Consider the following 27,389-nt stretch of genomic DNA (forward strand, 5'->3'; position numbering starts at 1 on the left):
CTAAAAAAAGGAATGTCTCATAAATATCTTCTGTATAAATATATCTATGAAAATGTCCAAATAAATACATCTGAGAAGGCTTCAACGATACCAAATGGGTCACTTGTCATATTAAAGTCATATTAAAAACAGCTCTAATGAAATCCAAGGGGCAAGCAGTCACCAAATGTAAACGTTCATGGATTTTGGCAAAAAAAAAAAAAAAAAAAAAAGTGTGAATTTTCATAAGTAGATGTTCATTTATGGAATAAAAATCAAACATTGTTCTGGCTCTCACGTGTTACTTGATAAAGGTAAAATGGCAGGTATTTTTAGGTTTGTATATCATCGCTGTCACGCAAAAACCGTGTAACAGTATTATTGCAGTTTTTTACATTTTGACCATTTGAATCTTATAGTGGTTAAAATTGAATGATAGACCTATAGATATACTCCAAAACAACATGGAATTAAATCTTTTAACACTGACTTCCATTACAGTAAAGTTTTCTGTAAATATGAGGGAGTTTTTTTTGCGCAACAGCGACAACATGGACGTTGAACTAAGGCTTTCACATTCTAGTTAACAATCGCTAAAATACATACAAAGAATCTCAGCTGTCTAAATAAATAAAAAATGATTAAATGGGGACTGAAATAGAAACTATTCAATGCATAGAGACAAATACATGCTTTCCACAAAAAAAGTATGCAAAGCAAAATGTGACAAAGTACTAAACTACTCAAGGTGCAGTGTGAGCATTAATGTATATTTACAGTCGCACATTAGAATACATGTGATAACTTGATTTTAGTGAACACTTCAGAAGTGTTTCTCCACGCTATGAATGTGCTGAAGAATGGAACTTTGTACCAGTACGGCCTAATATTTACAAAGGAATATTGCTCATGCTATTGAATTTATTATAGATGATATTTTTGAATGGGAATTGGGTTTTAGGTATTTTTTTTTTTCTCGTGTTTCCAGTAAATTATAAAACATTCTTTCTCAGAATACATTAGATCAAAGGCTTTTCAAGTTCTGACAGACCATTACTAACTACTAGCAAATTAGTCCTTATTAAACCACAGAGAGCGTATTTCTCATAAGGCAACTTTGGTTTACTCCTAGTGAATCCTTGACAATTTAATGGTCAGCCAATAACTTCATACTGTCCTGCTGGCTGTGCGCTCGACGAAGGGATGATCTTTGGCTGAATCTGAATGCAAAGTGCTTTGTCGTTAGTGTGGTATAGTGATCTTTTATCTATCTAGCTGGATGTCCTGTGTTTGTGGAGCTCTCTGGTGAACTTCACCAGTGATCTAGGTGCAGGTCCATGGCAGAGTTCAAGTTGATGTCCGTCACATCCAGGAATTCTGTGTTGAAAATGCTGGGCCCGGCCGGAGGCATGTTGCTGTTGAAGGCCGTGGCCGAGCTGGGCGGGGTCAAGTCAAGCCACTCCATGGTCTCCCACGGCGACTCTGGAAATGTCATCCCGAGCCCGTGGCCGTCGACAGGTACCGGGGAAACTTTGGTGGCCATGGGGGACAAAGGCGTGTCCATCATGTCGCGGTTGCTTAGCAACTTGTCGTCATGGTGATGGCCCGGGAAGCCCTCGCTCACCTCCTCCAGCTGGCCCTCCTCGGCGCCCATCTTCAGCAGGATGAGGTCACCTTGCCGGCTCATGGGGCTGCTCAACAGCACCTCCAGATGGCAGTCCCCATGACCAGCAGTGTGGTCATATGGCATCTGGGAGGGCGACATGTGGCTGTAGTGTCTGTGGAACTTTGGGACGGGCGTCTGGCCAGTACTGCTGGGCGAAACTGTAAGGTGAGGCACAACTTTGGTTACAGGGGACCTCTCTTCTTTGGCGTTAGCTGGCATTTCTTTGGAGAAAAGGGGAGGGGTTAAAGGACATCACAGTGCAGACAGTGATTTATCAGAAGTAAAGGACAGGCTGGCTTTTTGACCTGATCTCCAATGAATGGGAATAGGGTAAAAAAGGACAGGTGATTTGGGAAAGATTAGCCAGGATTCCTAATTTTTCTCAGGTATTAAAATATTAGGCAGCATGCAATGCACACACACACACACACACACACACACAACATAGGTGCTACACAACTTCAATGTTTTCTGGTTATTAGAATTATTGTTAATCATAAGAGATGCATTGAAATAGGAATTGTGTAGAAATTAGAACTAAATGCATGTGAATTACTGTTACAGAGAAATACAGTCACTGAGCACTTTATTAGGATGACCTGTACACTCATTGTACACCATCTACTCATTCATGCAATAATGCAAATATCAAATCAGCCAATTATAGGCCAGCATTGGAGTGATCTCAGTGATTTTGAGTGTTGCATGACGGGCTGGTTTGAGTATTTCTACAGCTGCTGATCTCCTGAGATTTTCAGCAAAACCGTCTCTGGAGTTTACTGTAGAGTTAACGCAGCTGGAAACACCATGTTGATGAGCAAAGGCAACAGACAATGGCCAGACTAGTTTGAGTTCTCAGAAAGGCTACGGTAACTCAGAAAACCACTCTGTACAATTATGGAGAGTAGAAAAGTATCTCAGAAGGCACCACATGTCCAACCATAAGGGCGGATGGGCTACAACAGCAGAAGACCACATCGGTTTCCACTTCTGTCAGCCAAGAACAGAAAGCTGAGGCTGCAGTGAGCACAGGCTCACCAAAACTGGACACTAGAGGACTGGAAAAGAAGCCTGATCTAATGAATCTCCAGCTTGTGCAGATGGTAGAGTCAGAATCTGGTGCCAACAGCATGAATCTATAGACCCAGCCAGCCTTGTGTCAACAGTCCAGGCTGGTGGAGGTGGTGTAATGGCACACTTTGGGACGGTTAGCATAAGTCAATCATGGCTTAAATCCCACAGCCAATTTGAGTATTGTTGCGGACCATCTGTGTCCCTTCATGACCACAATTTGCCTACTTCTAACGGCTACCTCCAGCATGATAGGGCACCGCGTAACAAAGCAAAAGTTATATCAAACTGGCTTAAGGAACATCACAATGAGTTCAGTGGTTCCCAGTTACCAGCTCTGAATCTAGTAGGAGATTTGCATCATGAAAGGAATGGCGAGACGCAATCACGTAAACTTGGACCCGAATCTCAAAAGGTGTGGATTCAGTGCCAAGAAAAATTGAGGCTGTTGTGAGAGCAAAGGGAGACCCTACCCAGTATTAGTATGATGATGTTCCTAACAGAGTGCTCAGTGTAGGTATGACGTACATTCTGCTGACCGGAGTGAAATACACAGGTCATCATCAAGTATCTGTTTGAAATATTGATCAAATTTAAACAGAACTTCGATGCTGATCATTTCTATTAACCAGTCCTGATCTGATCCCAACCCTATCATGCATCCCTAGTTGATTTCCCTTTACGGTGAATGTTCTTTATATGCAGCTGGGACGCTTACCTCCACTTTCAATTAGAACATCAAGAAGTTCGTCCATCTGCTGGCTCCTGGCCATCTGCTGTAAAGTAAACATGTCAGTCATTAATAAAAGTACACAGAATGTGGTATCTTGAATCTGTGCTGCAAGTCACTAAGGATCTGCAAAACTGTCACTGCCCCAGTTGGAAACAAGGATTATGCTCGGCCACTGTAGCTGTCAAACGCAGCATGTCTTGTTTTGTCTTCTGTGGGCAGAGATAAGCAATTTCCCTCTCACAGCACACTTCAGCTTATCCCTCAGTAATGAGACACCACCACTTCAAAGAGAAATTCCACCCAAAAATCTTGTTCCGCCATGCTCAGAATAATATTAACAGCGTTTATCCGCAGAGTCGCAGTTACTGTTTAGCAGGTCAAGATTCCCATTAAAGAGGAAAACGGATCCTATTGGCTTTCATTTTTCTTCAAAAGCATTCATGGAAAGCACGCCCTCAAGATGTCTATGAAATAAATTACCTCGGCTTGTTATTGGGTGTAATTTCACTTGAGTGTGAATATTTTGGCACATAATCACAAATAACAGCCAGCAAGCCATCAAACTCCCATAGCTGGCCTTGTCTTTACGGGCTGATCATGCAGTGTGTGAAAGCAAGGGGGTGTGCATGACAAGGTGGCAGAAGAAGAGGAAGAAGAAGAAGAAGAAGAAGAATTGTGTGGTTGCCTGCAAAGAAGCCAGAAGCTGGTGCTGTGGAGGAAGGCACGGGCTGCTATCATCTGCTATTGGGGGACTGCTTTACCTGCTTCACTGCATCTTCATAGCATGGGGGCGGTTTAATGGCAGATGCAGAGTCTGTGCTACAGATGGCAGTGGTGGAGGCGGCACACTTTTGGTCAACGTGCCTGGGAGAGTGTAATATTGCCATCTGAATGAGGAGATAGGGTGAAATGTTACACCTCAGACGAGGAACGAGGGACCAGAGACAAGCTGAGGAGATCTCAGAGGTCACAAGTGTCACGTTCACGTGTAGCAGGCACTGTGTATTGGGATGTGTGTGTGTGTGTGTGTGTGTGTGTGTGTATGTTCGGCCATGTGAAGGGGCAAAGGATCAGCTGTTTTACTTCTTTCTGCCGGTTTGACCTGGAATCATCTATAAACACTGGTTCAATTAGAACATGTAGTTTCCAGATAGCTTCAGACTTCAAATCCGTCCATATGTTTTGGCATGTGAGAGGACCACATGACCATAATCATGCCCATTCAGAGACTTGTGACTTCTTCCAATGTTTATACAGTTCAGTGAATGCTGGGTCGGTGAAGACATGTGACCTGATGGTTTGGAGATGCTTACAGAGTATTAAGAACGACCCGATTGTATGTAATTGAAGAATAAGGTAAACGTGGGAATTAGTTTGCCAACAGACAGGAAGCATCACAAGAGGGAGGAAATGTGGGGAAATGGTCAGCTTTGTGTGTGATGGGTTCTCCAGCTAGATTTTGTGCATGAATAAGGTTAAGAAGGTGGGGGATAATTTGCACTAATCGTATCTCCTCACAAACCTTGTTCTGCATGTTTGGGCTCTTGGCCTTAGAAGACCCTCTGGGGTTTAGGTTATTCTCAGCATTGCTTGGATACACTGGCTGCATGCTTCGTTGGTCAGGTGCGAAGGAACAGCTCACAGCCTGAGCCACATTCTTCTGCTGGAGCTGTGAGAGAGGGAGAGAGAGAGGCATTTTATTAGCTTAGTCTCTTTAACTGTTCCTTGAAGTTCAGAAGTTGTGTGTGGTTTTTGCAATGGTCCATCTAATACACAATCACCTTAGTTAATATTAGGGGCGCATGACCATCCAGTAGACTAGATATTCAAGCTAGCACTGGACTATTTGGGTAATTAAGTTCCATTTATCTAGTCATAAAATGTTAGTGCAGCTACAAAAGCAGAATGCAAATGAGTATTTTAATATATTAGAGCTGCACAATATTGGAAAACTGACAATGCGAGATTTTGTTGTTCTGCGATATGTACTGTGATATTTCGAAAATACAAGAATTTTCTATCTGAATCTGATATCTCCAGAAGATCCAGCATGTGCTGATTTTAAAAATGAACTCTGTGTATTAATAATTGGTGTAAAATCCCCCCTCCCACACACTTTTTAGCTTAGGCTAGCTTAGCCCTCGCAGGAGGAGAGGAACACATGGGAGCAGTTCCCCAGTACCGTTCCCCATTAATTCTCCAATACTGTTCCCCAGTAGAGCCCCTTTAGGGCCTTATAATTATGTTTTGGTGTTGGTGACGGGTGATGTTAATAAAGCTCATCTGTGTCTGTCTCTGTGCTTGGCTGACTACCGGGTTGCAGTGGCCACACCCTTTCACAGAGGGTCATGCCACGAATTATATATCTTTTGAGCTAGTTCTAGAATTCTCCTTCCAGAGAAAGTCAGTTTTATCCCCGAGCTATAGCAGAAATGTGTTGCTTTAACCTAAAGCAGTACTGATTAACCAATTACTGATGATAACTAAAGATAATACTGGGCTTCTCTGAGCAGGGGTTTGGAATTAGTTAAGTAAATCACACTGACATATGAATGTGGACAAAGCATTACTGTTTTTCTGGGCAAATAAACACCCAATGCCAAAGTTAGTTGATTTATAAATCACACAAGTTGCATTTGACAGTGGAATTGTTTTTGTTTGGAAGTGTTTTTGGCTTCATGTTTAGCAGAAAAAAAGCTTTCAACTGCTCACTGCTGTTCTGCTTCTGCCAAAACCCAGCATAGCCGCCTACAGCGGCCTCCAGTGGACTGACTGGTTGACTAGTCTGCTAGTGTATAGCAGAATTTCAATGAAAAAAGGAAATTAATCAGTGTGTGGTGTGTATATAATGGAAGACTCTGAACCTTTGGGCAGTTTTGACAGCTCTCTACGGCTGTAGCCCCAACAGTTCAGAGACAGTGGGAAGAGCAGGCAGTGGCTCATTTAACGACTGCATCCCAAACTGCTACTACCACATTAAATAGTATGTAACAAATAGTGCCACCATCAGATGTGCATCCATTAATTTACTACAATATGTAACAAGTACATTAATAAACATGTGACCCATGTGACAGGTGGTTGGTGTGGCGCAACAGATAACACCACTGCCTGCCACTGGGCTACCACGCCATGTGGGAGACTGGGGTTCGATTCCCAGTCTGGGTGACTGCATTGCACTACACCAATAAGAGTCCCTGGGCAAGACTCCTAACACTATATTGGCCCACATCTGTAATACGAGTAACTCTGTAAGTCACTCTGGATAAGAGATAATGCAGATAATGTAATGTAATGTGAGCCCCAACTTATAGTGTACATGTCTTCTGCTTCTCTGCACTATGCCATGTACCTGCATGGGATGTGGCCTGGCCCCACCGTGAGGCAGAGGGTGTGAGCAGCTGTCCCTGCCCAGAGGAGGCGTAAGCATGTACTGGTGGCTGGGTGAAGAGGGCATGCTGTTGGGCTGTGGGCTGCTGGAGCTTTTGGAGTCTTGGGGCGAGCACTGTGGGCTCAGGTAGGCTGACAGACCTGAGGGGCTCCTAGAAGAAGGCACGTCTAAACTCCTGAGCCCGCCACTCATACCACACTGAGCCAAGCCCTCCATGCAGCTGTTGGGGGACCCGGTCTTGAGTGCCTTTGAAGACAGCGGACAACTGGAAGTCACATGCTCCTGCTTGACGGACACCCCTCCGAAGAAGTGCTGCTGCATCTGGCCTGGGGGCTGGAGGTGCAGCGGGTGCTGTGACGCTAGCCGAGGTCCATTCTGAGGGTCCTGCAATCCATGGCAGTGCTTTCTCTTGTGCAGCTGCATTCTCAGCTCCTCCACCTGACGCTGCTCTTGGTGCAGTTTCCACGTCAGCTCTTCGATTACCTTCTGCTTCTCCACCAGCATCTTGTCCTTCTCTGCCTCAAGTCCTGGTGGAGCGTCCCCGTGCAGGCATCCCCCAGGCAGGCCAGCAGCCAAATTCTGGCTCTCATCGGCACTCAGCTGGGCCGGGGACGGCTGATGGCCAAACTGAGGTGAAGACATGGTGACGTCACTAAAACTGTCGGGCAGGGAGCCACTGACGGACAACTCAGAGGATGCAGGAGAGATGGGCGGGGTGGAGCTGGTGCTACAGAAAGGGTAGTAGCCACCCACATGGGACATGGCACTGGAAGAGCTGGGAGACTGGTAGGAGGAGAGCGAGCCAGTCGGCGTCACTGGGAACGTCACGGTGGTAATGTCTCCAGAGCTGGAAGGGGAGCTGGAGCTTGGGTCTTTATAGGGCCTTAGCCTTTCTATGAGTGCAGTCTTGGTGCCAGACACCGGGAGACCACGTATTCGCAGCTGTTGCCTGAGCTCAGACACCTGGAGGCACAGAGCAGATGAAAATCAGGTTTGGCATGTGGTAAGGATAGAGGATATTCCTCAATCCTACTTGACTGCTAAATCTCAGCATTTAAAATGTGATACACTATCGTATGTCTAAGTAGCAAAAGGCATTGACTGTATAAACCATCTGTGATCTTGCTGTATGTGCACTGCGTACTTTGAGGTCATCCAGGTTGGCGGGCAGAGGCCCTGGTCTGACTGGAGCGACACTGGATGGACTGCAGTAAGTGGTCTTCACAGGAGATGAGGAGCTGCTGCTGGCTGTGCTTGTGCCACCACTGGAATTGCATGGTGTGTGCTGCTGTTCACTTGGTTGCCTGGGGCACATTAATGCAGTCCATTTAGACATAAAGGTCTACAATATGGCAAAAACATTTTCAGAATACATGATTACATGTGGCTATAAACCTAAATACATAGATATTACATTCTTAATATCTATGCCCACCCTGACCCTGGCAAGCATTTTGGCAAAGTGCATTTTTGTTGATACTCCAAAATGCAAAAGAAAAACATTGGAGTTTTTCAGCAACTTACTTAAATTACTTAATTTGAGTATATATAATATCTAAATAATAAATGAATAAACCATATTTTTCCACATAAAATGCTCTGTCACATTTTAAAAACAAGCAATTAATCCCAAAGAGGATATTGAGAGGATATTACATAGTGGTGGGTGGAGGTAACTGGCTCCATTCTGTGCTGATATGCCCTGCCTTCACACGCTTGTTATTCACACCCCCTAAAAATTTATTTTTCAAATGTGCTGTGAGGGTGGGTCTACTCTCTTCAATGCCAGAGTCAATTCGGTCAGGTAAAGATTCAGGTAAAGAATCCATTGTGGTTCAACTCGTCCACTAATTAATTGCTTCTTGCCCAAGCAGAACACAACACAGACCCGCTTCCAATCCAGGAGTTAGCTCTGTGAGCTGCCCAGATCAAATCTGTGTTTGGTCAGTTCAACCTAACTGACCTCAGTGCTGGTTCGCAGTCTGGCCCAGCAGGTGAAGTTCTTAAATTAGTAGTACTTTGTGGAAAAGTGGACCTAAGACACTGGTGTAACTTTTACCTAACAGGAAAAATCCTGTTGTTAAGGCACATGGATGCATAATCAGGTAATAGAGATAAAATGCTGCCTGAAGAATGATTGACACTCAGTTGTGAACATTGCAGTCGATGGGCTGCAGTTAGTGGGCAAGGCTCACTTGTTTGGGGGATGCTGGTGCAGGGGCTGGTAGCTGAAACTCTGGCTCTGTGGGCACGGTGGCTGGTGCGAGTGGGTCTGATGCTGGTGCTTCTGCTGGCTGAGGATCTGCAGCTGGAGGAAAAGCTGCTGCTGCTGCAGAAGCCGAGCATAGGCCGAGTCCATGGGAGGAGGAGACTTCTCCGCCTTCTGGTCAGGTGGGATGTACTGGTGGTACTTCAGCTTCTTGACCTTTGGCTTGATGTCTTTGGGCTTCTTGTGACGGTTCTTGTCTGACGTTTTGGACTGCTTTGGGATCAGAGATTGCAAAGGAAAGGTTAACTTACTAACTTATTATGTGCATGCCATTATAGCTAAATTGGGCCAAATGCTAAAACTGAACTGGTGAACTTTTCACTTGCAAAAGTATTTACGCCCCTTGACATTTTTTTGTCATTGTTGCCTCACAACCTGGAATTAAAACGGGTTATTTAAGGGTTTGCGTAATTTTATTTACAGAACACACCTACAACTTTATTATTTTTATTTTATTATATTGTGAAGCAAACAAATAACAAAATAACAGAACACTTCAGTGTGCATAACTATTCACCCTCCTAAAGTCAGTACTTTGTAGAGCCACCTTTCATGGCAATTACAGCTGCAAGTCCCTTTGGATAAGTCTCTATGAGCTTGCCACATCTTGTCTCTGGGATTTTTGCTTATTTCTCAAGGCAACACTTCAAGCTCCTTCAAGTTAGAAGGTTTTCACTGGTGAACAGAAATCTTCAAGGCTGACCACAGATTTTCAGTTGGATAAAGGTCTGGGCTTTGACTAGACCATTCCAGTGCGTTTAAAATTTCCCCTTAAAGCACTCGAGTGTTGCTGTAGCATTATGCTTTGGGTCATTGTCCTGTTGGAAGGTGAACCTCCTTCCCAGTCTCAAATCACTGACAGGCCGAAACAGGTTTTTCTAATGAATATCCCTGTTTAGCACCATCTATCTGCCCCTCGACATCCCCGCAGTGAAACATGGTGCTGGCAGCATCATGCTGTAGGGATGTTTTTCAGGTGTTCTTGGGATGATGGTGTTGGTTTTGCGCCAGACATAGCGTTTTTCTTGGTGGCCAAACAGTTCCTTTTTGGTCTCGTCTAACCAGAGCACCTGCCTCCATACATTTGGGGAGCCTCCCACTTGCCTTTTGGCAGACTCAAAACAAGCCTTCCTATTTTTGTCTGCAAGTAAAGGCTTTTTTTCTGGCCACTCTTCCATGAAACCTAGCACTATGGAGTTACGGCATATTGCAGTCTCTGCTTGCTAACTCTGCAGCTCCTTCAGGGTTACCTTTGGCTTCTGCGCTGCTTCTGTTTATTAATGGTGAATTTCTAAAGTTTCTAACGCCCTCCTAATTGTTTTGATGAACACATGAACTCATGAACACAGATGTTAGCCTGTACCAATGAGGCCTTCAAATATTTGGCTATCATTCTGGGTTGTTTCTTTAGCCCATTGATGAGTCCCTGTTGTGCTCTTGGGGTCATTTTGATTGGGTGCTCCCTTCTTGGCAGAGTAGCCACAGTCCCAAATTGTCTCCTTTGTTTGCCTCACTGTAGACTACTGAATTTCTAAAGTCTCTAAAATCACTTTACTGCCTCTCTGATTAATGCCCTCCTCACTGTTTGGATGCATGCCCTCTACAACTTTGTCTCTGACTTGTTTGGAGATCTCCTTGGGCTGCATGGTGTTGTTTGGTTAGTGGTGCCACTTGCTTAATGATGTTGCAGCCTCTAAGGCCTTTCAGAGAAGGTCTGTATATACTGAGAGATCATGTGACACTTAGATTGCACACAGGTGGACTTCATTTCACTAAGCATGTGACTTCTGAAGGTAATTGGTTGCAGGGTTCCATAGCAAAGGGGGTGAATGCATACAATGGCAAGAAAATGTATGTGAACCCTTTGGAATTTTACAGTGTTCTGCATTAATTTGTCATTAAATGTAAAAGTGAAGTGTACTGACAAATATAATGTGCCTAAAATAATAACACATTATGATCTTGCAGGTCTTTATTGAACACACTCATTCAACATTCAAAGAGGTAGTGAATGTAGTATATAGTATAGAGTATTTAATGTAGTATATAATTTAATGCAAAATAGCAGCACCAATTAATTGATCATTGTGTACAGACTGAAAACTGCTGTGAATATGGTGATTTCACTTTTTCCATATGTACAAATTTCACTGTTATATGTTCACAAAAATGATTTAAAATATGAGCATTTGTATCACAGTATATTAGCAGGCTGGGTGGTGTTTTTTCCTACCTTGATTATTGCAGGGACTGGTATGGGCGGAGCTGTCTGGGTGTGAGCACATTCATCTTGGTTTTGAGTAGTAGTTTCTCTCGTCTGTGAACCCTACAAGAAAAAGTGTGACAACTTAGCAGCGTAGTCACAGAGCACTGCTTTATCATGAGACTTCCATTTTTATAAACATTACAACTGTTTTCAGTGCATCCAAACAATTCAGTAAAACAGACTGGACCCAGTGTTATAAGTAACTCTATGCAGCCCTGTACGTGCCTCTGTTGCACGTGAGCCTGGTAACGTTGGAAGGGTTCATGCCAGACCTCCTGTCAGTGGGGACAGTTGTTTTTAATGCCTGGAGTCTGAGAAAAGGCAACACACAGTGCTTCAAGTCATACTGGAAAAAAATTACAGGCCATCATATCCTTCGCACTGAGGGAGTTGGGCTCTAAGCCAAAGACCTGCCATGTACTGGTAACGGTCGCTCAGGAGCTTAAGCAGGATACTGCAATTCAGGCCATGACCATAGGGGGCACAATTCTCAAAGCTTTTACACACACTACTCTCCAATCCAAGGGACAAGTTGAATGTGTTCATGCTTGGCTGAGTTATTGAAGAGGTTAGGCCTGGAAAAAAGTAATACATCAACATGTACCTCCTCTAGGAACTGCCAATGACTGGTTGGCTGTTTTCATGATGTTAACTCTCATTATAACATTCTGCTGGTTTCTCTTACAATAGGTGACCAAACCTCATGTTGATATCTTGTTAGATATGAAGTGTTTTGAAAGGTTCCTTGTTTTTCTTTCCCCAAATTTCTAGTACTTTAGAATCTCTAAATAAATTTTAAAGCCACATCATAGTTAGCTCTACATATTTTGGTGTTAACCCTGCTCCCAACACACCTAATTCAGCAAATCAGCTAATTAACAAGCTATTCCTGAGTCAACAATAGTGTTAGAGCAGGAAGCCACTGAAATGTTTAGGGCAGGGGGTTCTCCAGGACCAGGGTTGGGAACCACTCCTCTCCCTCTAACACATTTAAGGTTACTTGCAACCTTTTACCAAAATCTAAATCCTGATATTTGCCCTGGCTCCTCACAAATGATCCTGTAAACTAGATGGACAGATGGCTAGATACTTTAATCATCCCTCAGGGAAACCTATTGGCTCCTCAACACACTTTACTTTCTGGCACCTCTGAAGCACGACAGCCACGGTACCACTGTGTAGTATCTTCACTGTAGAGGCAGTGATTTGTCCTGCAGCACTAGTACTGTAGTAGGTTCTTCACCTGTGTAGGGCTGGTCAGTGAGGGGGAGGGGACGCTGCTCCTGGTTTCCGCCAAGGGTCCGGCTGAGCTCTGGGACTCGTCACTGAGGGGCTGCTCCGGAGACAAACTCTCACTGCTGCTGTCTTCCTCGAACGCATACGAGTCCTCCTGCTTGGGGAACTTCCCATGATTCACTAGGCAGATAACAGATAAGGACAAATCTGTAGCGTAGATAGTGGGACTGTGGGTCGAGTGGAAGCCACAACAAAGCAAAATAAAGCACAGCAGAGAGGAAGAGAAAAGGGTTCTAAGAGCCTCGGACTGCTGTTGTAAGCAATGTAAAACAAAGCTGATTAACATCTTCGCTCGGAGGAGAGCGAAGGAGAATTGCATGAGCTCTAAAGTGTGTGTCTGTGTAAATATTTGAGAAAGCATCTCTGTGCATTTGCGCATGCCCAATGTGTGCGTGTGTGTGTATGTGTATTAATAGGGAACGTAACTGCACTGTGCACTTAAGGAGTAGTTTGTGGTTGCAACAGCTAGTTGACAAAGCTGATGACTTCAATTATGAAAAATTGATTGGTTTGATAAAGTGTTGTTTATTTGCACAGACAAAGTCTAGGGGACAATATGACTTTCATTGGTTTTATGCACAAATTATTTACTACTTACTGTGCTGGCATTGTGGCACCTATTTATTAAAGAGCAGGATGTTTAGGTGAAGCTGAACTACTGTACTAAAATATTGGCATTCTACATATTTCAGTCCATTATTACTGTAGGATTCTATTGCTAAAATGATATGTGATTATCCTGGAACACGTAGCTGAAACCTAATAGCATACACACCAAAAACAAAAGCACCCATGGTATAATACATCTTCTGCTAGATGTGACTGGTTAATTAACTGAAAAATAGATTTTCTGATTACAGAAATGCCGTTAATGATCGTTAACTGTAGGCCTAATGCTGGCACGCCTGCAATTTCGATCAAAGCCATTGCTGAACGGTGCTGTTTGTCACTTGCACGCAGCCCTAGCAAGCACTTGGCCCAGTGGTGCTGTTATGTAGTGGGGGTAGGGAAGACTGACAGCACCACTTCATCCTACAGGAGCCATGATAATACTGTCCTATCAGCAGAGGTCAGACTAGGGGTTACGAGAGGGACAGTGTGTAGTGCGTGTGCACTTTTGTAGGAGGAATTGTGTGTGTGTGTGTGTCTGTCTGTCTGTGTGTGAGACTCTCTGAGTATCTGAGCATGTGACTGCCAAGAGCGTGGGCCCTGGTTTCAATCATGACAGACACGCTCCCCCGTCAGTGTGCTGGGCACGGCACATGCTGTGTCTCCTGAGCCCAGCTGCTGTCCAGCAACAGCATTGAACAATGTTCAGAGTGTTTTTCCCCCTCCACCTGTTGATGTTGGACTGGCCTGGACACTGTAACTAGGCTCTAGAGACACCTGACCCCCACCTGTCTACTTTTGTCATCATATGTCGGGCCATACTGACCGGTTTGATAAAGTTTGAAATCCTCTGGGGGGAAAAACAGAGATCAAAAACTAGACTAATGCCAGTCAAGGCAAATTTTAATGGACTGGTATCGACTAATTTAAGTCTGATTCAATTACGATCCTTTATTAAGGCTTTTCTTATGCTGTTGTGCTCTGTTTAGGCAGTTAGGATGTTTTCAGAAGTGAACAGGCAGTGTTGCACACGTGCACGTATACTTTAGGTATGCCAAAAGCGCAACTTGTTGAGCAGGACCAACAAGTTGAATCTGCAGATTCTAAGCAGTTCTGCATTTTCTCTCACTACATAACAGACACAGTAGAGTGACTCATGTTTACTGATCATGGATTCTGTCTGAGAGAGTGTGTATTCACATTCAGAGTGTGTAATGGGTGGGAAAGCACTTATTATTTGAAATCTAAGTAATGATGCAGTGCAACAAACATTTGAAGCGGACTGCTGTTCATGTGTTGTATTTTCCACAGCAGCTATTTGCCTCACAAACTCTTTAAAAATCACTGATTTTTTGACTTTGAAAGATCACATTTCTTACACATCAAAACATTAGACAAATAGCACTAGAAAATGAAGTTTAATTAATCAACACATTGGCAGTAAAGTCTGTTTTTTGGTTTATCTGTTTTTTGGAGTTGGGTTAAAGCAAAAATATGGACTGTCCCTCAGGGCTAGTTTATAGTTCATCAAACTGTTTTTTTTTTATTGTTTACAAAATGAGTCCATTAAACTGGACAGTTTTTGCTCTTTTACTACCTTTAATGTGCTTGTCTTCTGCACTTTACAGCTGTATTATCTACATAAATACAAATATCAGATTTCAACTCAGGTATAAACAGCAGGTACTCAAAATGAAATGACTCGGTTCAGGACTGGAGGCCAAGAAAAGGTGATTGGAACATCTCAAATAAAAACAGAAATGTAAAACACTACACAAAAACACACTCTCACCGAGCACATATATACAGATGCCGAAGGCTTGTCGGATTACAGAAGGTTTGCGATTACCCTTCAAAGAAAGCTGTAAAATCTCTGAGCCCTTTGCTTATTTAAAACCCCACAGGTCTAATAATCAAACCCAGAGAGCAGGTCATGGGAGCGTCAGGGGATGGGGGTCTCCCAGGGCTGCAGACAGCTGTGGAGCGGCCCGGTCCCCCTCAGACACCTTTGTAGGTGGCTCGGCGGAGCCACATAAATCACGAGGAGTCAAAACAGAGCAGCGAGGGCCGACGTTCATTTGATCTCTGCAGAAAAGGGTGGGTCCAAATACAGCTGCTGTTTGTCTCAATAAAACATGCTCCTTTTTCCAGCGGAGGTAATGTAAACTGATGTCCTCGGCCGTATGGTCAGCTTATGCAATACATTTACAGACAACTCTGGGGGGAAAACAGCGTGTTTACTTTCGAGCGAGTCCAAACACATTGGCTGCAGTGGGGATCTAAAGGGACAACACAGTTGCGGTTCCATGGCTTTGTAAACACGTTGCAAGTTAATGCCCGTGAGCAAGGGCCTCTTAAATCAATCTGTTTGTTGAGGAGAAGGTTGGGAGGATTGTCAGGAATCTTGCTAAACATTGGTAGCTTACGAGTGCTTGAAGGATAGAGTTGGGCCTGAAAATATTTCCTCCACGTTTACCTTTTTGATCGTGATAGACTGGTCAATATTAAACATACACAGTTTTCCCCTCAGCCCAAAATGATAGCTGAGAATCAGTAGCTGATGATCCAAACCATGGAACGACCAACAAATAATGAAATCCACCAATTAGCGTAATGCAACTGCAGGCCATTCATCATACACGCTCCTCAAACTACACTGTAATGTAATACATGTAAACAACATGCCACATAGACCAGTGGTTGCCAATGCTGGTCCTGGAGTATCGCTGCCCTGCATTGGAGTGTTCTCCCTACTCCAACACATCCAGTTCACCCACAATCCAAAAGGACTGGTTTCATTGGTTGTGTTGAGAACAGGGCAGGGCACGGCACTATAGGGTGTATATGTGGTTTGATGTTGTATAAATGACATACTGGTATACTGAATACAGTCTCATACAAACATTTGGGCACCCCTGGTCAAATTACAAAAAAGATTCTCTACATAGACACACTTTCATAAAAAAATAAACAAATGTGTAACAAATTGACTGAAAAACTGTTAAACTGACTGTACTTTTACAGACTGTAAAATTAATGGCATATTGAAATAATGTAGAGGATAGAGGATCTGTTCACCTTTCAGGGCTGCCCAAACCCTTGACTGTATATTTGAGGTCAGAATGTTGTTTAAATTTTTTGGTGTGTCCCAATTTTAGGTGTCATCATGTCCAGGCAGATCAACTACATTTCAGGTACGGGCTGTCTGATATATCAGTTAGCCGATAATATCGGCTGATACTGAAAACAATATCTGCAATATTTTGGGCCACCGCACTGCTTTATTTAAACTTATGATCTCCCAATAATATGGCAAAGTGCCACTGGGGAATCCCCTGTTTATTAAACATATTTAAGTCTAACTTAAGATAAGCATAAGAATAAAACCATATTACACAACAAGGATTTTTTATGACTTAAACCGATGATAAAATAGGAGGAAATGAACTAAAACCAAAATGACAACAAATTACAGGGAGCTCTGCATCCTGTGCTACAAAATATTTATCATTTACAAATTTGTGAGGCTCTGCTGTTTTTGTAAATTTAGCTGTAAGCAAAACTATTGGAGTGTGGAATTAAAAATGAGTTAAAAAGTTATGCATGTGCCATTAATTCATATTTAAACCAAATACATAAATGTTTCTGCTGATATTACTGGTAACTGGAGTTTGAATCCCTCAAAGTCGGCATTGGTGTCGGTCACCAAATCTTCATATCGGTTGGGCCCTAATTTTTAAGTGTGGTGGCATTGAATTGCAAGCCCTGATTGCAGGGTAATAATATCCTCCACATTTCACAGAACCAGTCCAGCACTTCACTAATACCTTTCAGAGCGGCCTCTTTAACAGTGGAATCGACAGGAATGATGTTCTTCTCGACTAGCTCCAGAGGGCCTGGTCTCAGGGCGATTTTCTCGTTAAGGTCATCAGCGAGCCTGGCGCGCTTCAGTTTGGTCTGCGGGTCTTGAGCAGAGCCGTCGCTGGCCGAGTCTGCACAGTAAACACAGCGATAATAAGCACCATTAATCCAGCGGCACGGCCTTCCACTCGCACGCATGCATGATGCAGCAACCGAGTCATTTCTAGCGTAAACAGTTATTGTGTGAGGGTCCAAGTCAGGACACGCCCAGAGCGCTCATCACTCAGCGCAGATCATGCAGGGCTTACGCTGAAGTGTCAAAATGTGCCTTGTGTAAACTGCCTTGCTGTACAGGCCGCTGCCAAAAACAACATGCAGTTTGTTTTCTTTACGGCAGCTACATGCTCAGCGGCCGAGGGAACCTTGGCCTCTGATGTTGTCGGGAAGGTTTACTATAGATCTGCAGCGGAGCATGAGACACCACGGCAGGCCGCTCGCGGCAGATATGATGTCATTTGTATGAAGTTCTCGCTAAGTGCATCTGCTGACCTTTTCTGATGTTTGAGAAGCACTCGATTTCATACCTTGTAGAATATGCATGTTGACCAGCTCCGACTTCTCGGGTCTACTTCTGATTTTATGCTTTAAATAATCTCCAGTCTGCAAAATAGCAATTAGTAACAAACAGTCAGTGCCTCAGGCCTGTAGGCTGACACACAATCAATGACACACAGCCTAAAAAGTCATAGTTAACGCTGTGGCGCAAGCCGCTGTTGATTATTATTATTTGAACTGAATGGAAACATCCTTTACATTGTTGCTTTATTTATGGAAAAAGACAAACATGTAAACAGAATGTCTACAAAACTATTTAAGTACAGAATATAGTAGATTAGAGACTAAATAAACATTTTATTCATACATCCATTTTTAGGGTCCCTTTCAGTTGCAGGCTGTTAGAACTGTTTTAAACCCCCCCCCCCCCCCCCCCCACACACACACACACTTCTACTGTTATACACTCTTTAGACACTTTGCATATTTATTATTTAAACATATTGATGTCTTGTTGTAGTCCTGCTCTTCTGCTACCATGGAAACGCTAACTGATCTTTTTTTTTGTAGATTTTGTTTTGATTTTTGTGCAATAGATGTTGTATGTGTTTAATAGTTTTAGATTTGTACCTGTTTTGTAAATATCTTTTTTGTCTAATATTTTGTAGTTCATCTATTTTGTTTAATGGATGTTATATATATTTTGTAGATAATATTTTTTGTCTAATAATTTGTTTATATTTTGTATTGTTTTTCGTCTTACATTTTGAATATATGTTGTTATTTTTGAATATATTTTGTAGTTAACTCGTGTCTACTATATTGTATATTTGCTGTAAAACTGAAAAAATACAATATTGCATTGTATATTATATTGTATATTTAGATGTATTCCTTCTATATAGAGAAATTACCTGATCATCATCATAAGCATTCCAATCCGTGAATGTCCGGACATGTGCACTTAAAAAAAAACTGACCGTGACTGTAAGTGTATTTCACGGTCAAATTACTACTGAATATAAAATTACCAACTGCTTTTAAATAGCAAAAGAAAAGAAATTCTTCATTTTTAAGGTTTAATTTGTTTAACTGAATTTGATTAGATTATATATATATTTTTGTTCTTATCATTTCTCTATCCACAGTTACTCTGCACATGGCATTTCAACCTTTCATGTTCCTTTGGGCAGACATGGCACGTGCCACATTACCCGTGTTAGCGTTTGCCAGCTTCAGAAAGATAACGCTGCACATGACTCTGACCTTGGATCGTTCGAGACTTTTCCTCTGCTCGTGGAATGCAGCTGGACTCTTCAGGGCTGGAAAAATAAATGAAAAGAAGCTAAATAAATGGGATGCATTCCTATCAGCAAAGCTGTCTGTGAACTCATTGTCAATAAATCCTACATAAATAATCTTTGGCAGCACCTGCGCTGGCCGTTGCGGTCTCTCCTGGGGTTGACTGCGCGGCCCTGTATTAAAGCCTGATTGAACGGTTTGTCTGACTGCTACAATCAACTAAGGTGTTGCATTGCACTGCTGTTGACGAAGTCTTAGTTGGAAAATCTAAGGTTTAAAAAAACCCCTGGCATTTAGCAGTTGAGATCAATAGGCAGCCCCTATGATCTGTTTGTGTAAAGAATGTAAGACTTGAACCACATGCTGTAGTTCAGATTTTGCTTTATGCAGCCTTTGTTTAAAGACGTTAATCATAAATGTTGTTTATTCGTACTGTTGCAGTCATTCGTCTGGCTGAAAGCTTCAGGCAAATAAACAGCTTTCGGCATGTCTACTGATATTCCTCTATATTTTTCCAGAAGAAGCCTTTTCTAGCAGACAGGACATAATAAGGAGACAGAAAAAAGTGCATTATAGGCATAGTCTAGAAGTGTGTTTCCCACACATGATGCCTAATGGATGTTCTCTTTAACACCTGTGCTGATAAGGGTAACACACTGAAAGTGTTCAGGCCTATTCCTGGAGTCTTGCCTGATTAAGTAGCACTAATGATGCTGATTAGATTACTACATGTTCAGTTTCTTCTACGCCTCAACCTGAGACGACGTCCAGACCACTTGCCACCCAACCTCCTTTGGTTTGATGGGGAATCATGTAGAAATCTTTTAATTAAGTGTAACGACTTACAGCAAATGTATATATAGTTTGGAAACAGTCTAAGTGAAAATATGTGAACAGGTCATCCACAGAAAACTTAAATATGCCATTGTTCTGCACATTTCAGATCAAAATACCTAAATAATTAATTCATGTTCCATTACGTTTGCACACCACAGATAATTTTTTTTTTTTTTTTTAATAAGCAAAACTTAACAAATAAACAGTAATTATGCTTTCGACTGTACAGAAGTGTGTCTCTGTAGAGGATGTGAACCATTAACATGTTATTTGACCAGGGGTCAAACTTTTGCAAACAAGTGTGTGGGTGGGTGAGTGTTTTTAGTCACTGTCAGGCAACAACTTTGTATCTTAAGAAAACGGCAACTTTACAGCAGAAGGAAAAAAAAACTTTTAACTCTTACTGTAAAGAACAACTTTAATATTTATTCATTATGTCATGAAGTGAAAAAATAGAGATACAATGTTTATATATATATAGATAGATAGAAAGAGAGCCAGAGAGAGCGAGAGAGATGCACAATTTGGAAATTGTGGGACTGTGTAAGTCCCCAATATTTTCAAATGGCATCTGCCTGTGTTAATACATAAACAATTATAAAATGCAGAAATATATTTATTAGTATTAAATATTTATTACAAATTAAACCTACAAGGAGTTACATTGCATCACCATTCAGTCCTTGTGTTTTTGACTATTCAGAAAATTGTCCCATTCCCTTCACAGGATTACTATTTCTGTATGCAAAGAAAGTTTAATTTATTTACTATTTTTTGGATAACTGTAATTAAGAAATACCTTTTATTTTAAAATGTCATATCAGCACAGTAGAACACACTCCTTGAAGTTCAGAATATGGACTAGAGTCAGTTTTCTCTTCCATTTTATTCTTGGATTCTCTGAAGTTGTCATTTGCCTCTAGCTCTGACTTAACTTTCAGCAAGATCCCATTAAAAATTAAAATAAATAATGAATATGTAATACCCAATCAGAATGTTACTATTAACAATAGCTGTGGCTTCTAAACTACAGGATTTGAAATGCCATTTCTTCTGCCTGCAATCTGCCAGCTATTCAGAGACTGACTGAAGTTCAGCTGATAGCATTTACTGCATGTCAGACGAATGAAACATGATGTAACTGGCCAAATTCAGCTGCCAACAACCCTTGAGTGTGGGGACATAATGACGAACAGTATAAGATGTTTTGCTCATAGAGTTTTCTTTACATGCCTGCTGAACCACAAAGGCAATAAAGTGCTGCCCGCAGTCATGAGTCTAGTTTAGAGCTGTCACCTCAAGGAGAACAGATGGAAATAGGAGAGAGCTCTGAGTCAGACAGTACAAGCTCAGTCGTAGGTTAAGGCACATTCGAGTGGGATGTAGGACACTATCCATCAGTCGCAAAAGACGGGTTGCTGGACGCTTAGTGAAGGCGGAGTAAAATAACGCTCATGAACAAGGCCAGACGCGCACTAGTGTCCATGCCGCTAGCTCCTCCCCGGCCACACGCCAAACAGCCCAGAGAGGCCTGCCTGCTGCTTTCAAGTGCCTAATAAACACCAGATGTTCTCGAGGAAATGTATACACAGGGCATACGCGCCGGCCATCCTCCGCCCAGACAACAGAAGAAGGACTGAAATATTCCGTCCATAAAAGAATGCGCTCGATTACGGAACTCCTCTCCTCACTCTGCCCTTCGCAACACAAGGTGCTCTTTGACAGAGAGAGGCTAGACCGCAGTGGAAGTAGGATAAGTAGAGCAGCTTCAGGCCTCCATAAATAAAACAAACACAGGGACAAAAGAAACAAAAGCTTTCAAACTGTAAGAAAAAGATGCTGCATGAGAGGAGCTGTCCTGGAAGGACGTCACAGAAGCTGCTTCTCAGACAGATGTGGGGACTGGAACAGTTACACAGATTGCACATCTGTCTCTAATGAAGCAAGTCATGTCGTACTACTGACCACTGCCCGGTAGCTGAAGTCTGCAAAGCACATGAGTTGGAAAACAGTGATCTCTTGGCAAATATATCTCATTAGAAGGTTGATGAAGGAACGCTGTAGGACTGTCAACCTAGATATAGCTGGATGCTTTGGCTTATTTTGAAGCAACACTATGTAGTGTTTTTAGCTTAACATCATGAAAGTCAGATCAATGCCCCACTGACCTGTATTAGGGAGAGCGGCGCCTCTAGTGTTGCTACTCTAGGCTCGGCATGCTGCTAACTGCACTTCGTAACTTTAGAGAAACACGCAGGACAACGTTTGCCAGAACTGCGGAACACTATGCAACCCATGTGATATTCAAGCAAGATCCTGAAAAAATGACTCTACCACCTCAGTCCACACGCTTCTTTCACTTTCAGTGACTGTTCTGTATCTCTCAATTTGTCCAAATGTTTGTGGACACGCCTTCTATTGAATGCACTCAGCAGCTTTAAGTTGCATCCATTGCTGACACTGATGTGCACATGCACACGCGCACACACACACACAGCTTGTCTGGAGTAGATAAACATGAACCTGTTGGCACCAGGCCAAATGCCAGGTGTGGGTTAGAGGGGTATTAACCCCCCACCCCCACCCCACCCCACACTGAGTTGTGAAACAGTGGAACTGTGTTCTCTGGAATGATTAAGGGTGCTCTGTCTAATACTTTTTGGATGAGTTGGGGAGTTGAGGATGAGGTGGGTTCGTGATCATCCAACATCCTTACCTCACTAATGCTCGCTGAATACAATCAAAGCCTCACAGCAATGCTACAAAACCTAGTAGAAACTGTGTACAATGTGTCCTTCTAGGATGTGAAGTCCAATTTCCGACTGTTGCACAATGAGGTCAGGAGCACAATGCTGCTTTTTTTTCGTTGCATATTTTAAAGAAATATTGCTGCAATTAAGTCAAATTCACCATCAATCCACCTGATATGTTCATTTTAACATCATGTCCCACTTTTAAAATAAAGGTGCCACAAACATTAAATAAAGGCTTATAAGAATTTTTTTGGTTCCATTCTGAAACATGTTTATAAAGGAGATAAAGCAAGTGTGAAGAACCGTTTAATGGTTAAAAGAAGTCAATCTAAAGGTTCTTTACCAGTCTGAAGTGTCTCAATGTCTTTTAACTAAATTGGCTCCTCTGTGGCATCACTTAAAGAGTGTTTGCTCACTTTGTTTAAGTAAAATGTCTAGAACTGCCTTCACACATCCCAAAGTCCCTGGGTTCACATTCATACCAAAACCCCATGAACACAAATATTACACACACTGCCTACATTAAAGATGCTTTCACTTGCCAAGATATCATTTCTGGCAGAACCTGCTTAACGCTAGTGAATGACAGCTATTCCCAACCCTGCAAACCTCTGTATCTAGCTTTGTCCACCTCTAGTCTGTAATCAATAGATAAACAGCCATTGAAAATTCTTTTTAAAGGGCTGCAGACTGGCCAATCGTTTTAGGGGCCCTTTATCTTTGGCCGTCTCCCAGAGATTGATAGGACTGGGCAGAGCTCTGGATTCTTTTCCTCTGGGCGCTTATACTTGTTATCTTACCACTGCTGCTTTTTTGCTGGAACACTAGCTATTACCATTATAGCTGGCTGTACCATTCAACAGCCATGAATATAACCAGTCACAAGCAAAACAGACTGTGGGTGAGCTCATAATGGCGCTGTATCTAGTATTCTGTATAAGTGTGTGTGTGCGTGTGTAGTACATATGAGTGCAACATTAAGCGTGACTGTAGAAAGGGGATCTGTTTTTCAGCAGGTGGGTCATACATTTGGAAGGGGCTGTGTTTTCTTTAATTACCTCAGATGTTTAGCTTTATATCGTCCCAAGACTGTCAATTTCCTTTCATGTTCAAAACTACTGAGTACTTGATATGAACAAAAATATTACAGCTGTATGAAATTACTCTATTTGGAACCACTAATCAGTTTTCTAGCTTACACACGTGAAAATGTAGGTGCTTCAAATGGTGCTTTAAGCACTGCCGGAGAAGAACCACTTTCTATGCCATGGTTTAAAGAACCACCTACATTTTGCAGTGTAGAGAAGAAAATTAGTACTATTTACCCTTGCTTGGTGGGGGTGGTGTGGGTGGGGGGGGGGGGGGGTAATGAAGGAGGCCAGAATCCTCTGATCCTAACTTAATGTATGTTAGGATATAGAATTTTTTATTTTATATTTATAGAAGTCATTTTTAGACTGTTTTGTTGGTCTGTTTGTTATAAAATGTTCACATAAAGGGCTGGTAGAGCTGGTAGCTTCAAATATTGCCACAAAAGTGAAAGCCCTACATACAGACTGATGGAGCTTCAACACTGGTTGCAAACCAAAGGTAAAGGACAATATTTACAGGGCTGAGCTGTCGTTGGTGGAGCATAATGCTGCTGGCTTTGCCCACAACCCGCAAGACCGAAGACGGCGCCTAGCTGACAGCACCACAGAACATGCATGGAGGAAACTAGTGGACTGAATAAACTAGGCAGATTTTCCATATCAACAAGCCATTGTTGCAACTGTTACTTCTGTCAGATACTCCATATTGATATTAGCCTATATTCTTACATTATACACTATACACTATACGTCCAAAATGTTTGTGGACATCCCTTCTAGTGAATGCATTTAGCTTTAACTTTAACTTGAAGTTGCACCCATTGCTGTGCAAATGCACACAGACAGCTTGTCAAGTCCATATTACCAATAGAATAGGACTCTCTGCAGCAGATAAACATGAACCTATTGGCACCATACCTAACACCAGGCATGAGCTAGAGGGGTATGAAGCCCTTCTGCATTGAGCTGTGAGGCAGTGGAACTGTGTTCTCTGGAATTATGGTGATCCATCCAATACATTTGAGATGGGTTGGGGTGGTGATTATCCAACATCCCAATGCTCTTTGACTCAGAATGCAATCAAATCCTTACAGCAATGCTCCAAACCTAGTAGAAAGCCTTCCTTGGACAGTGAAGGCAGTTCCTCCACTAAAAGCAGGATAAACTCTTTTTTAATATCTTAGATTTCAGAAGAAACTACGAATTTGTCTTAATACATTTGTCCATATGTGTACTTTAGAGTGCTATAGAAAGTGAGAGTGTGTGATTTGATTAGATCACTTTGGAGTTTAAATTCACTCATGCATGCAAGTTAAAAAAAGAGAAGGGCTCGTGTTCTGACCAATGTGTCTAGAAGGCCGGGGTCTAGCCCAACTCGTGTGCACTGAAACACTGATTATAATGGGAGGGTAAGGCTTTCTAAAAGCCTTGTGTTTCAAGGGTTATAGGGCTTTCGGTGTGGACGGAAACACTGATTATAATGGGAGCATACCTGTTCTTTTTTAAAAATGCATCCGGTATGAATTGGCTGTAACAAAGTACTTCCACATTCACAAAGTCTGTCAGGCTTTGTGTTTAGCAGGGAACGAACCTGCCTTCTGGACCCTCCTCCCTTATGCTTACTATCTATGGAACCTCTAGGTTACACAGGTCTTCCTTGCTTGCTTCCCCCTGCTCTACTGTGGGATGAGTGGTGTGGTCTGCACTCGTGGAAGTTTTTCTTCCGTTCTCCACTAGTGACACTTCTCTGAAATGCCACTGAGTGGAATGGTGTGAGTGGGGGAAGGGGCAGGGTGGTGATGTGTATGAAATGCTGAAAAAAAAAATCGATGCGTTACTCACGCGGCATGATGCCCTGGTCTGCTAACTGCTCTCGTGTCCTCCTCTGCTGGAGCCTCAACTGTAAGACTGTGAGTGGATATAGAGTGGATAAAGTAAGAGAGAGAGATAAAGAGAGAGACAGAGAAAGAGAAAGAGAGAGAGAGAGAGAGTGACCCATCATAAGTGAAACTACAGAACGCACCGTAAATCTGTGTCTAGCTAGGGAACACATCATCCCCCTCATCAGAGATAGCAAAACGTCTTTCCTGTCTCCTGCACGAGGAACAGAATCACACTCGTACACAAACCAGCGCCGAAAACTGACCAGCTCTCACAGTTATGACCCCGCCACTGCCCCCCACACTCACGAAGACCACACACTGCAGGGAGATTTGTTTAAAAGCCAGGAGCCATGTTTATCATAGACCTACATCCTGTTTTAAGTGATATTTGCGGGCCTGTTGCGTTCTTTGTTTTGGGTGGCGTGGCTCTCATCAGAATCTCAGTGACGTCCATTGAACATCACAGCATGTGCCTCTATCTGCTGAACTACCGGCCACATCATGACTGGAAGGTGAATGATTAGGTAGTTTACTAGTGTAGAAAGCTGTTATGCCTGTAGAGTGTAGTTTAGGTACATGGACTGGGGCTTTAGAGCACTTTCCAACGTTGTAAAGACTAAGGTGGAGGACACGCAAGCAGTGAAAAGTGTCTGCCTTCAAACTTGTGGTACACAAAAGCAGTCTTCACGCAGAACATCTGCTTCTCTTCAGAAAACACTTTGGGCAAGCAACCTGAACCTGAGCAGCCCGGTGCCAAGCATGGAGGCGTGGACCGTTAATGGGTAAATAGGTGGGCAGCACAGCAGATTTTTGGCACCTGGTGGGGAACACTCTCGCGCAAACGGCCCTGGCAGCTCTCGCAACCCATCATGGCGTTTACCTGAAAGTGGTTTTCGAACAATTTAGGAGCTTATTTTAGACCACCGAAGTCCTTCAATCTCAGCTAACCAGGGTGGATCAGCTGTGGGTGCTGCTTCTTCTAAACAACTGGCTTTCAAGATCAAGAATTCTAGGCTTTCCCTGGTATTCTCTTCTTTTAAGAGGTGCACATAAAGCAGAGAACTATTCCAAGCCCAGTAACAGGTGAATTAATAAAAGCTGAAAGTGGAAAAACACTTTAAGCAGGGTTTGGTGCTGGCCTCCTGGCAGCACCGGTACTATTTACCCTTGCTTGGTGGGGGGGCGATAAAGGAGGCCAGAATCCTCTGATTGCCCTCAATAATTGCCCTCAATAAGAAAAATCACAGCTTTGCAGACACTCTGGATCAAGTATCCTTCCCAACAATAAGAACCAGATGAGCTGACTTAATGGCCTAAAATAGCTGCACCAGTTGTCTTCAGGGCATGTACCTGCGAAAACAACCTAGCCCAACCCCGACCGCCCGATTGAGGGCAGTTTTGCATCAGACAACTCCAACAGGGCTTTCAGAGCTGTGCCAATCTGAATAATCCTTAACGTGCTCTGCACGAATATGAATTTCATTTTTCCAGCTCCGGAACATGCAGTCTTTTATCAGTGTGCACGAGCGCAGGAACAAACAAGCGGCTCCAGACTTTGATGTGCAATGCTGGGTTTTTTTTGTGCAAATAGCAATAAGGCAGTAATCTTGACATAAGGCAGCTGCCTCAGAGATATTTGTATCCATATGAATGGTCTGCTTCTGTAGCAAATGATTCATCCCAGCCAGAACGTACAGTTCATGACACCAGCAACTGCGCAATTGACTGCAGACAGACGCAGCTGTTCAACTTCGCGTCTAATGAGGGTCACTTGTGAAGCCTTGTGCACCAATGGCAACCTTTCTACTGTACTGTTCATTAAACTAG

At 42.8% G+C, this 27,389-nt stretch overlaps 1 protein-coding gene across 3 annotated transcripts in view; it reads right to left on the minus strand.

Annotated features, from left to right (window-relative positions):
- Positions 1-700: 700 nt before the first annotated feature.
- myocd (myocardin) overlaps positions 701-27,389 on the minus strand; it is a 29,288-nt gene continuing 2,599 nt past the window's right edge. Inside the window, exons 2-13 of one of the 3 annotated variants that reach the window (XM_072667815.1) lie at positions 25,522-25,587; positions 18,963-19,018; positions 17,726-17,801; positions 17,108-17,272; positions 12,619-12,791; positions 11,343-11,435; positions 9,036-9,322; positions 7,985-8,144; positions 6,802-7,803; positions 4,972-5,118; positions 3,435-3,492; positions 701-1,803 (exon numbers count right to left, since the gene is read on the minus strand). In XM_072667815.1, the coding sequence (XP_072523916.1) occupies positions 1,292-1,803; positions 3,435-3,492; positions 4,972-5,118; positions 6,802-7,803; positions 7,985-8,144; positions 9,036-9,322; positions 11,343-11,435; positions 12,619-12,791; positions 17,108-17,272; positions 17,726-17,801; positions 18,963-19,018; positions 25,522-25,587 (2,795 nt within the window). In that variant the 3' untranslated portion in view covers positions 701-1,291. Of the gene's footprint in view, positions 1,867-3,434; positions 3,493-4,971; positions 5,119-6,801; positions 7,804-7,984; positions 8,145-9,035; positions 9,323-11,342; positions 11,436-12,618; positions 12,792-17,107; positions 17,273-17,725; positions 17,802-18,962; positions 19,019-25,521; positions 25,588-27,389 lie in introns of all 3 variants that reach the window. The other 2 variants (XM_072667814.1, XM_072667816.1) reach the window with 2 other exon arrangements.

Source organism: Salminus brasiliensis, chromosome 22 (genome assembly GCF_030463535.1).
Source record: "Salminus brasiliensis chromosome 22, fSalBra1.hap2, whole genome shotgun sequence".
NCBI classification, from domain to species: domain Eukaryota; kingdom Metazoa; phylum Chordata; class Actinopteri; order Characiformes; family Bryconidae; genus Salminus; species Salminus brasiliensis.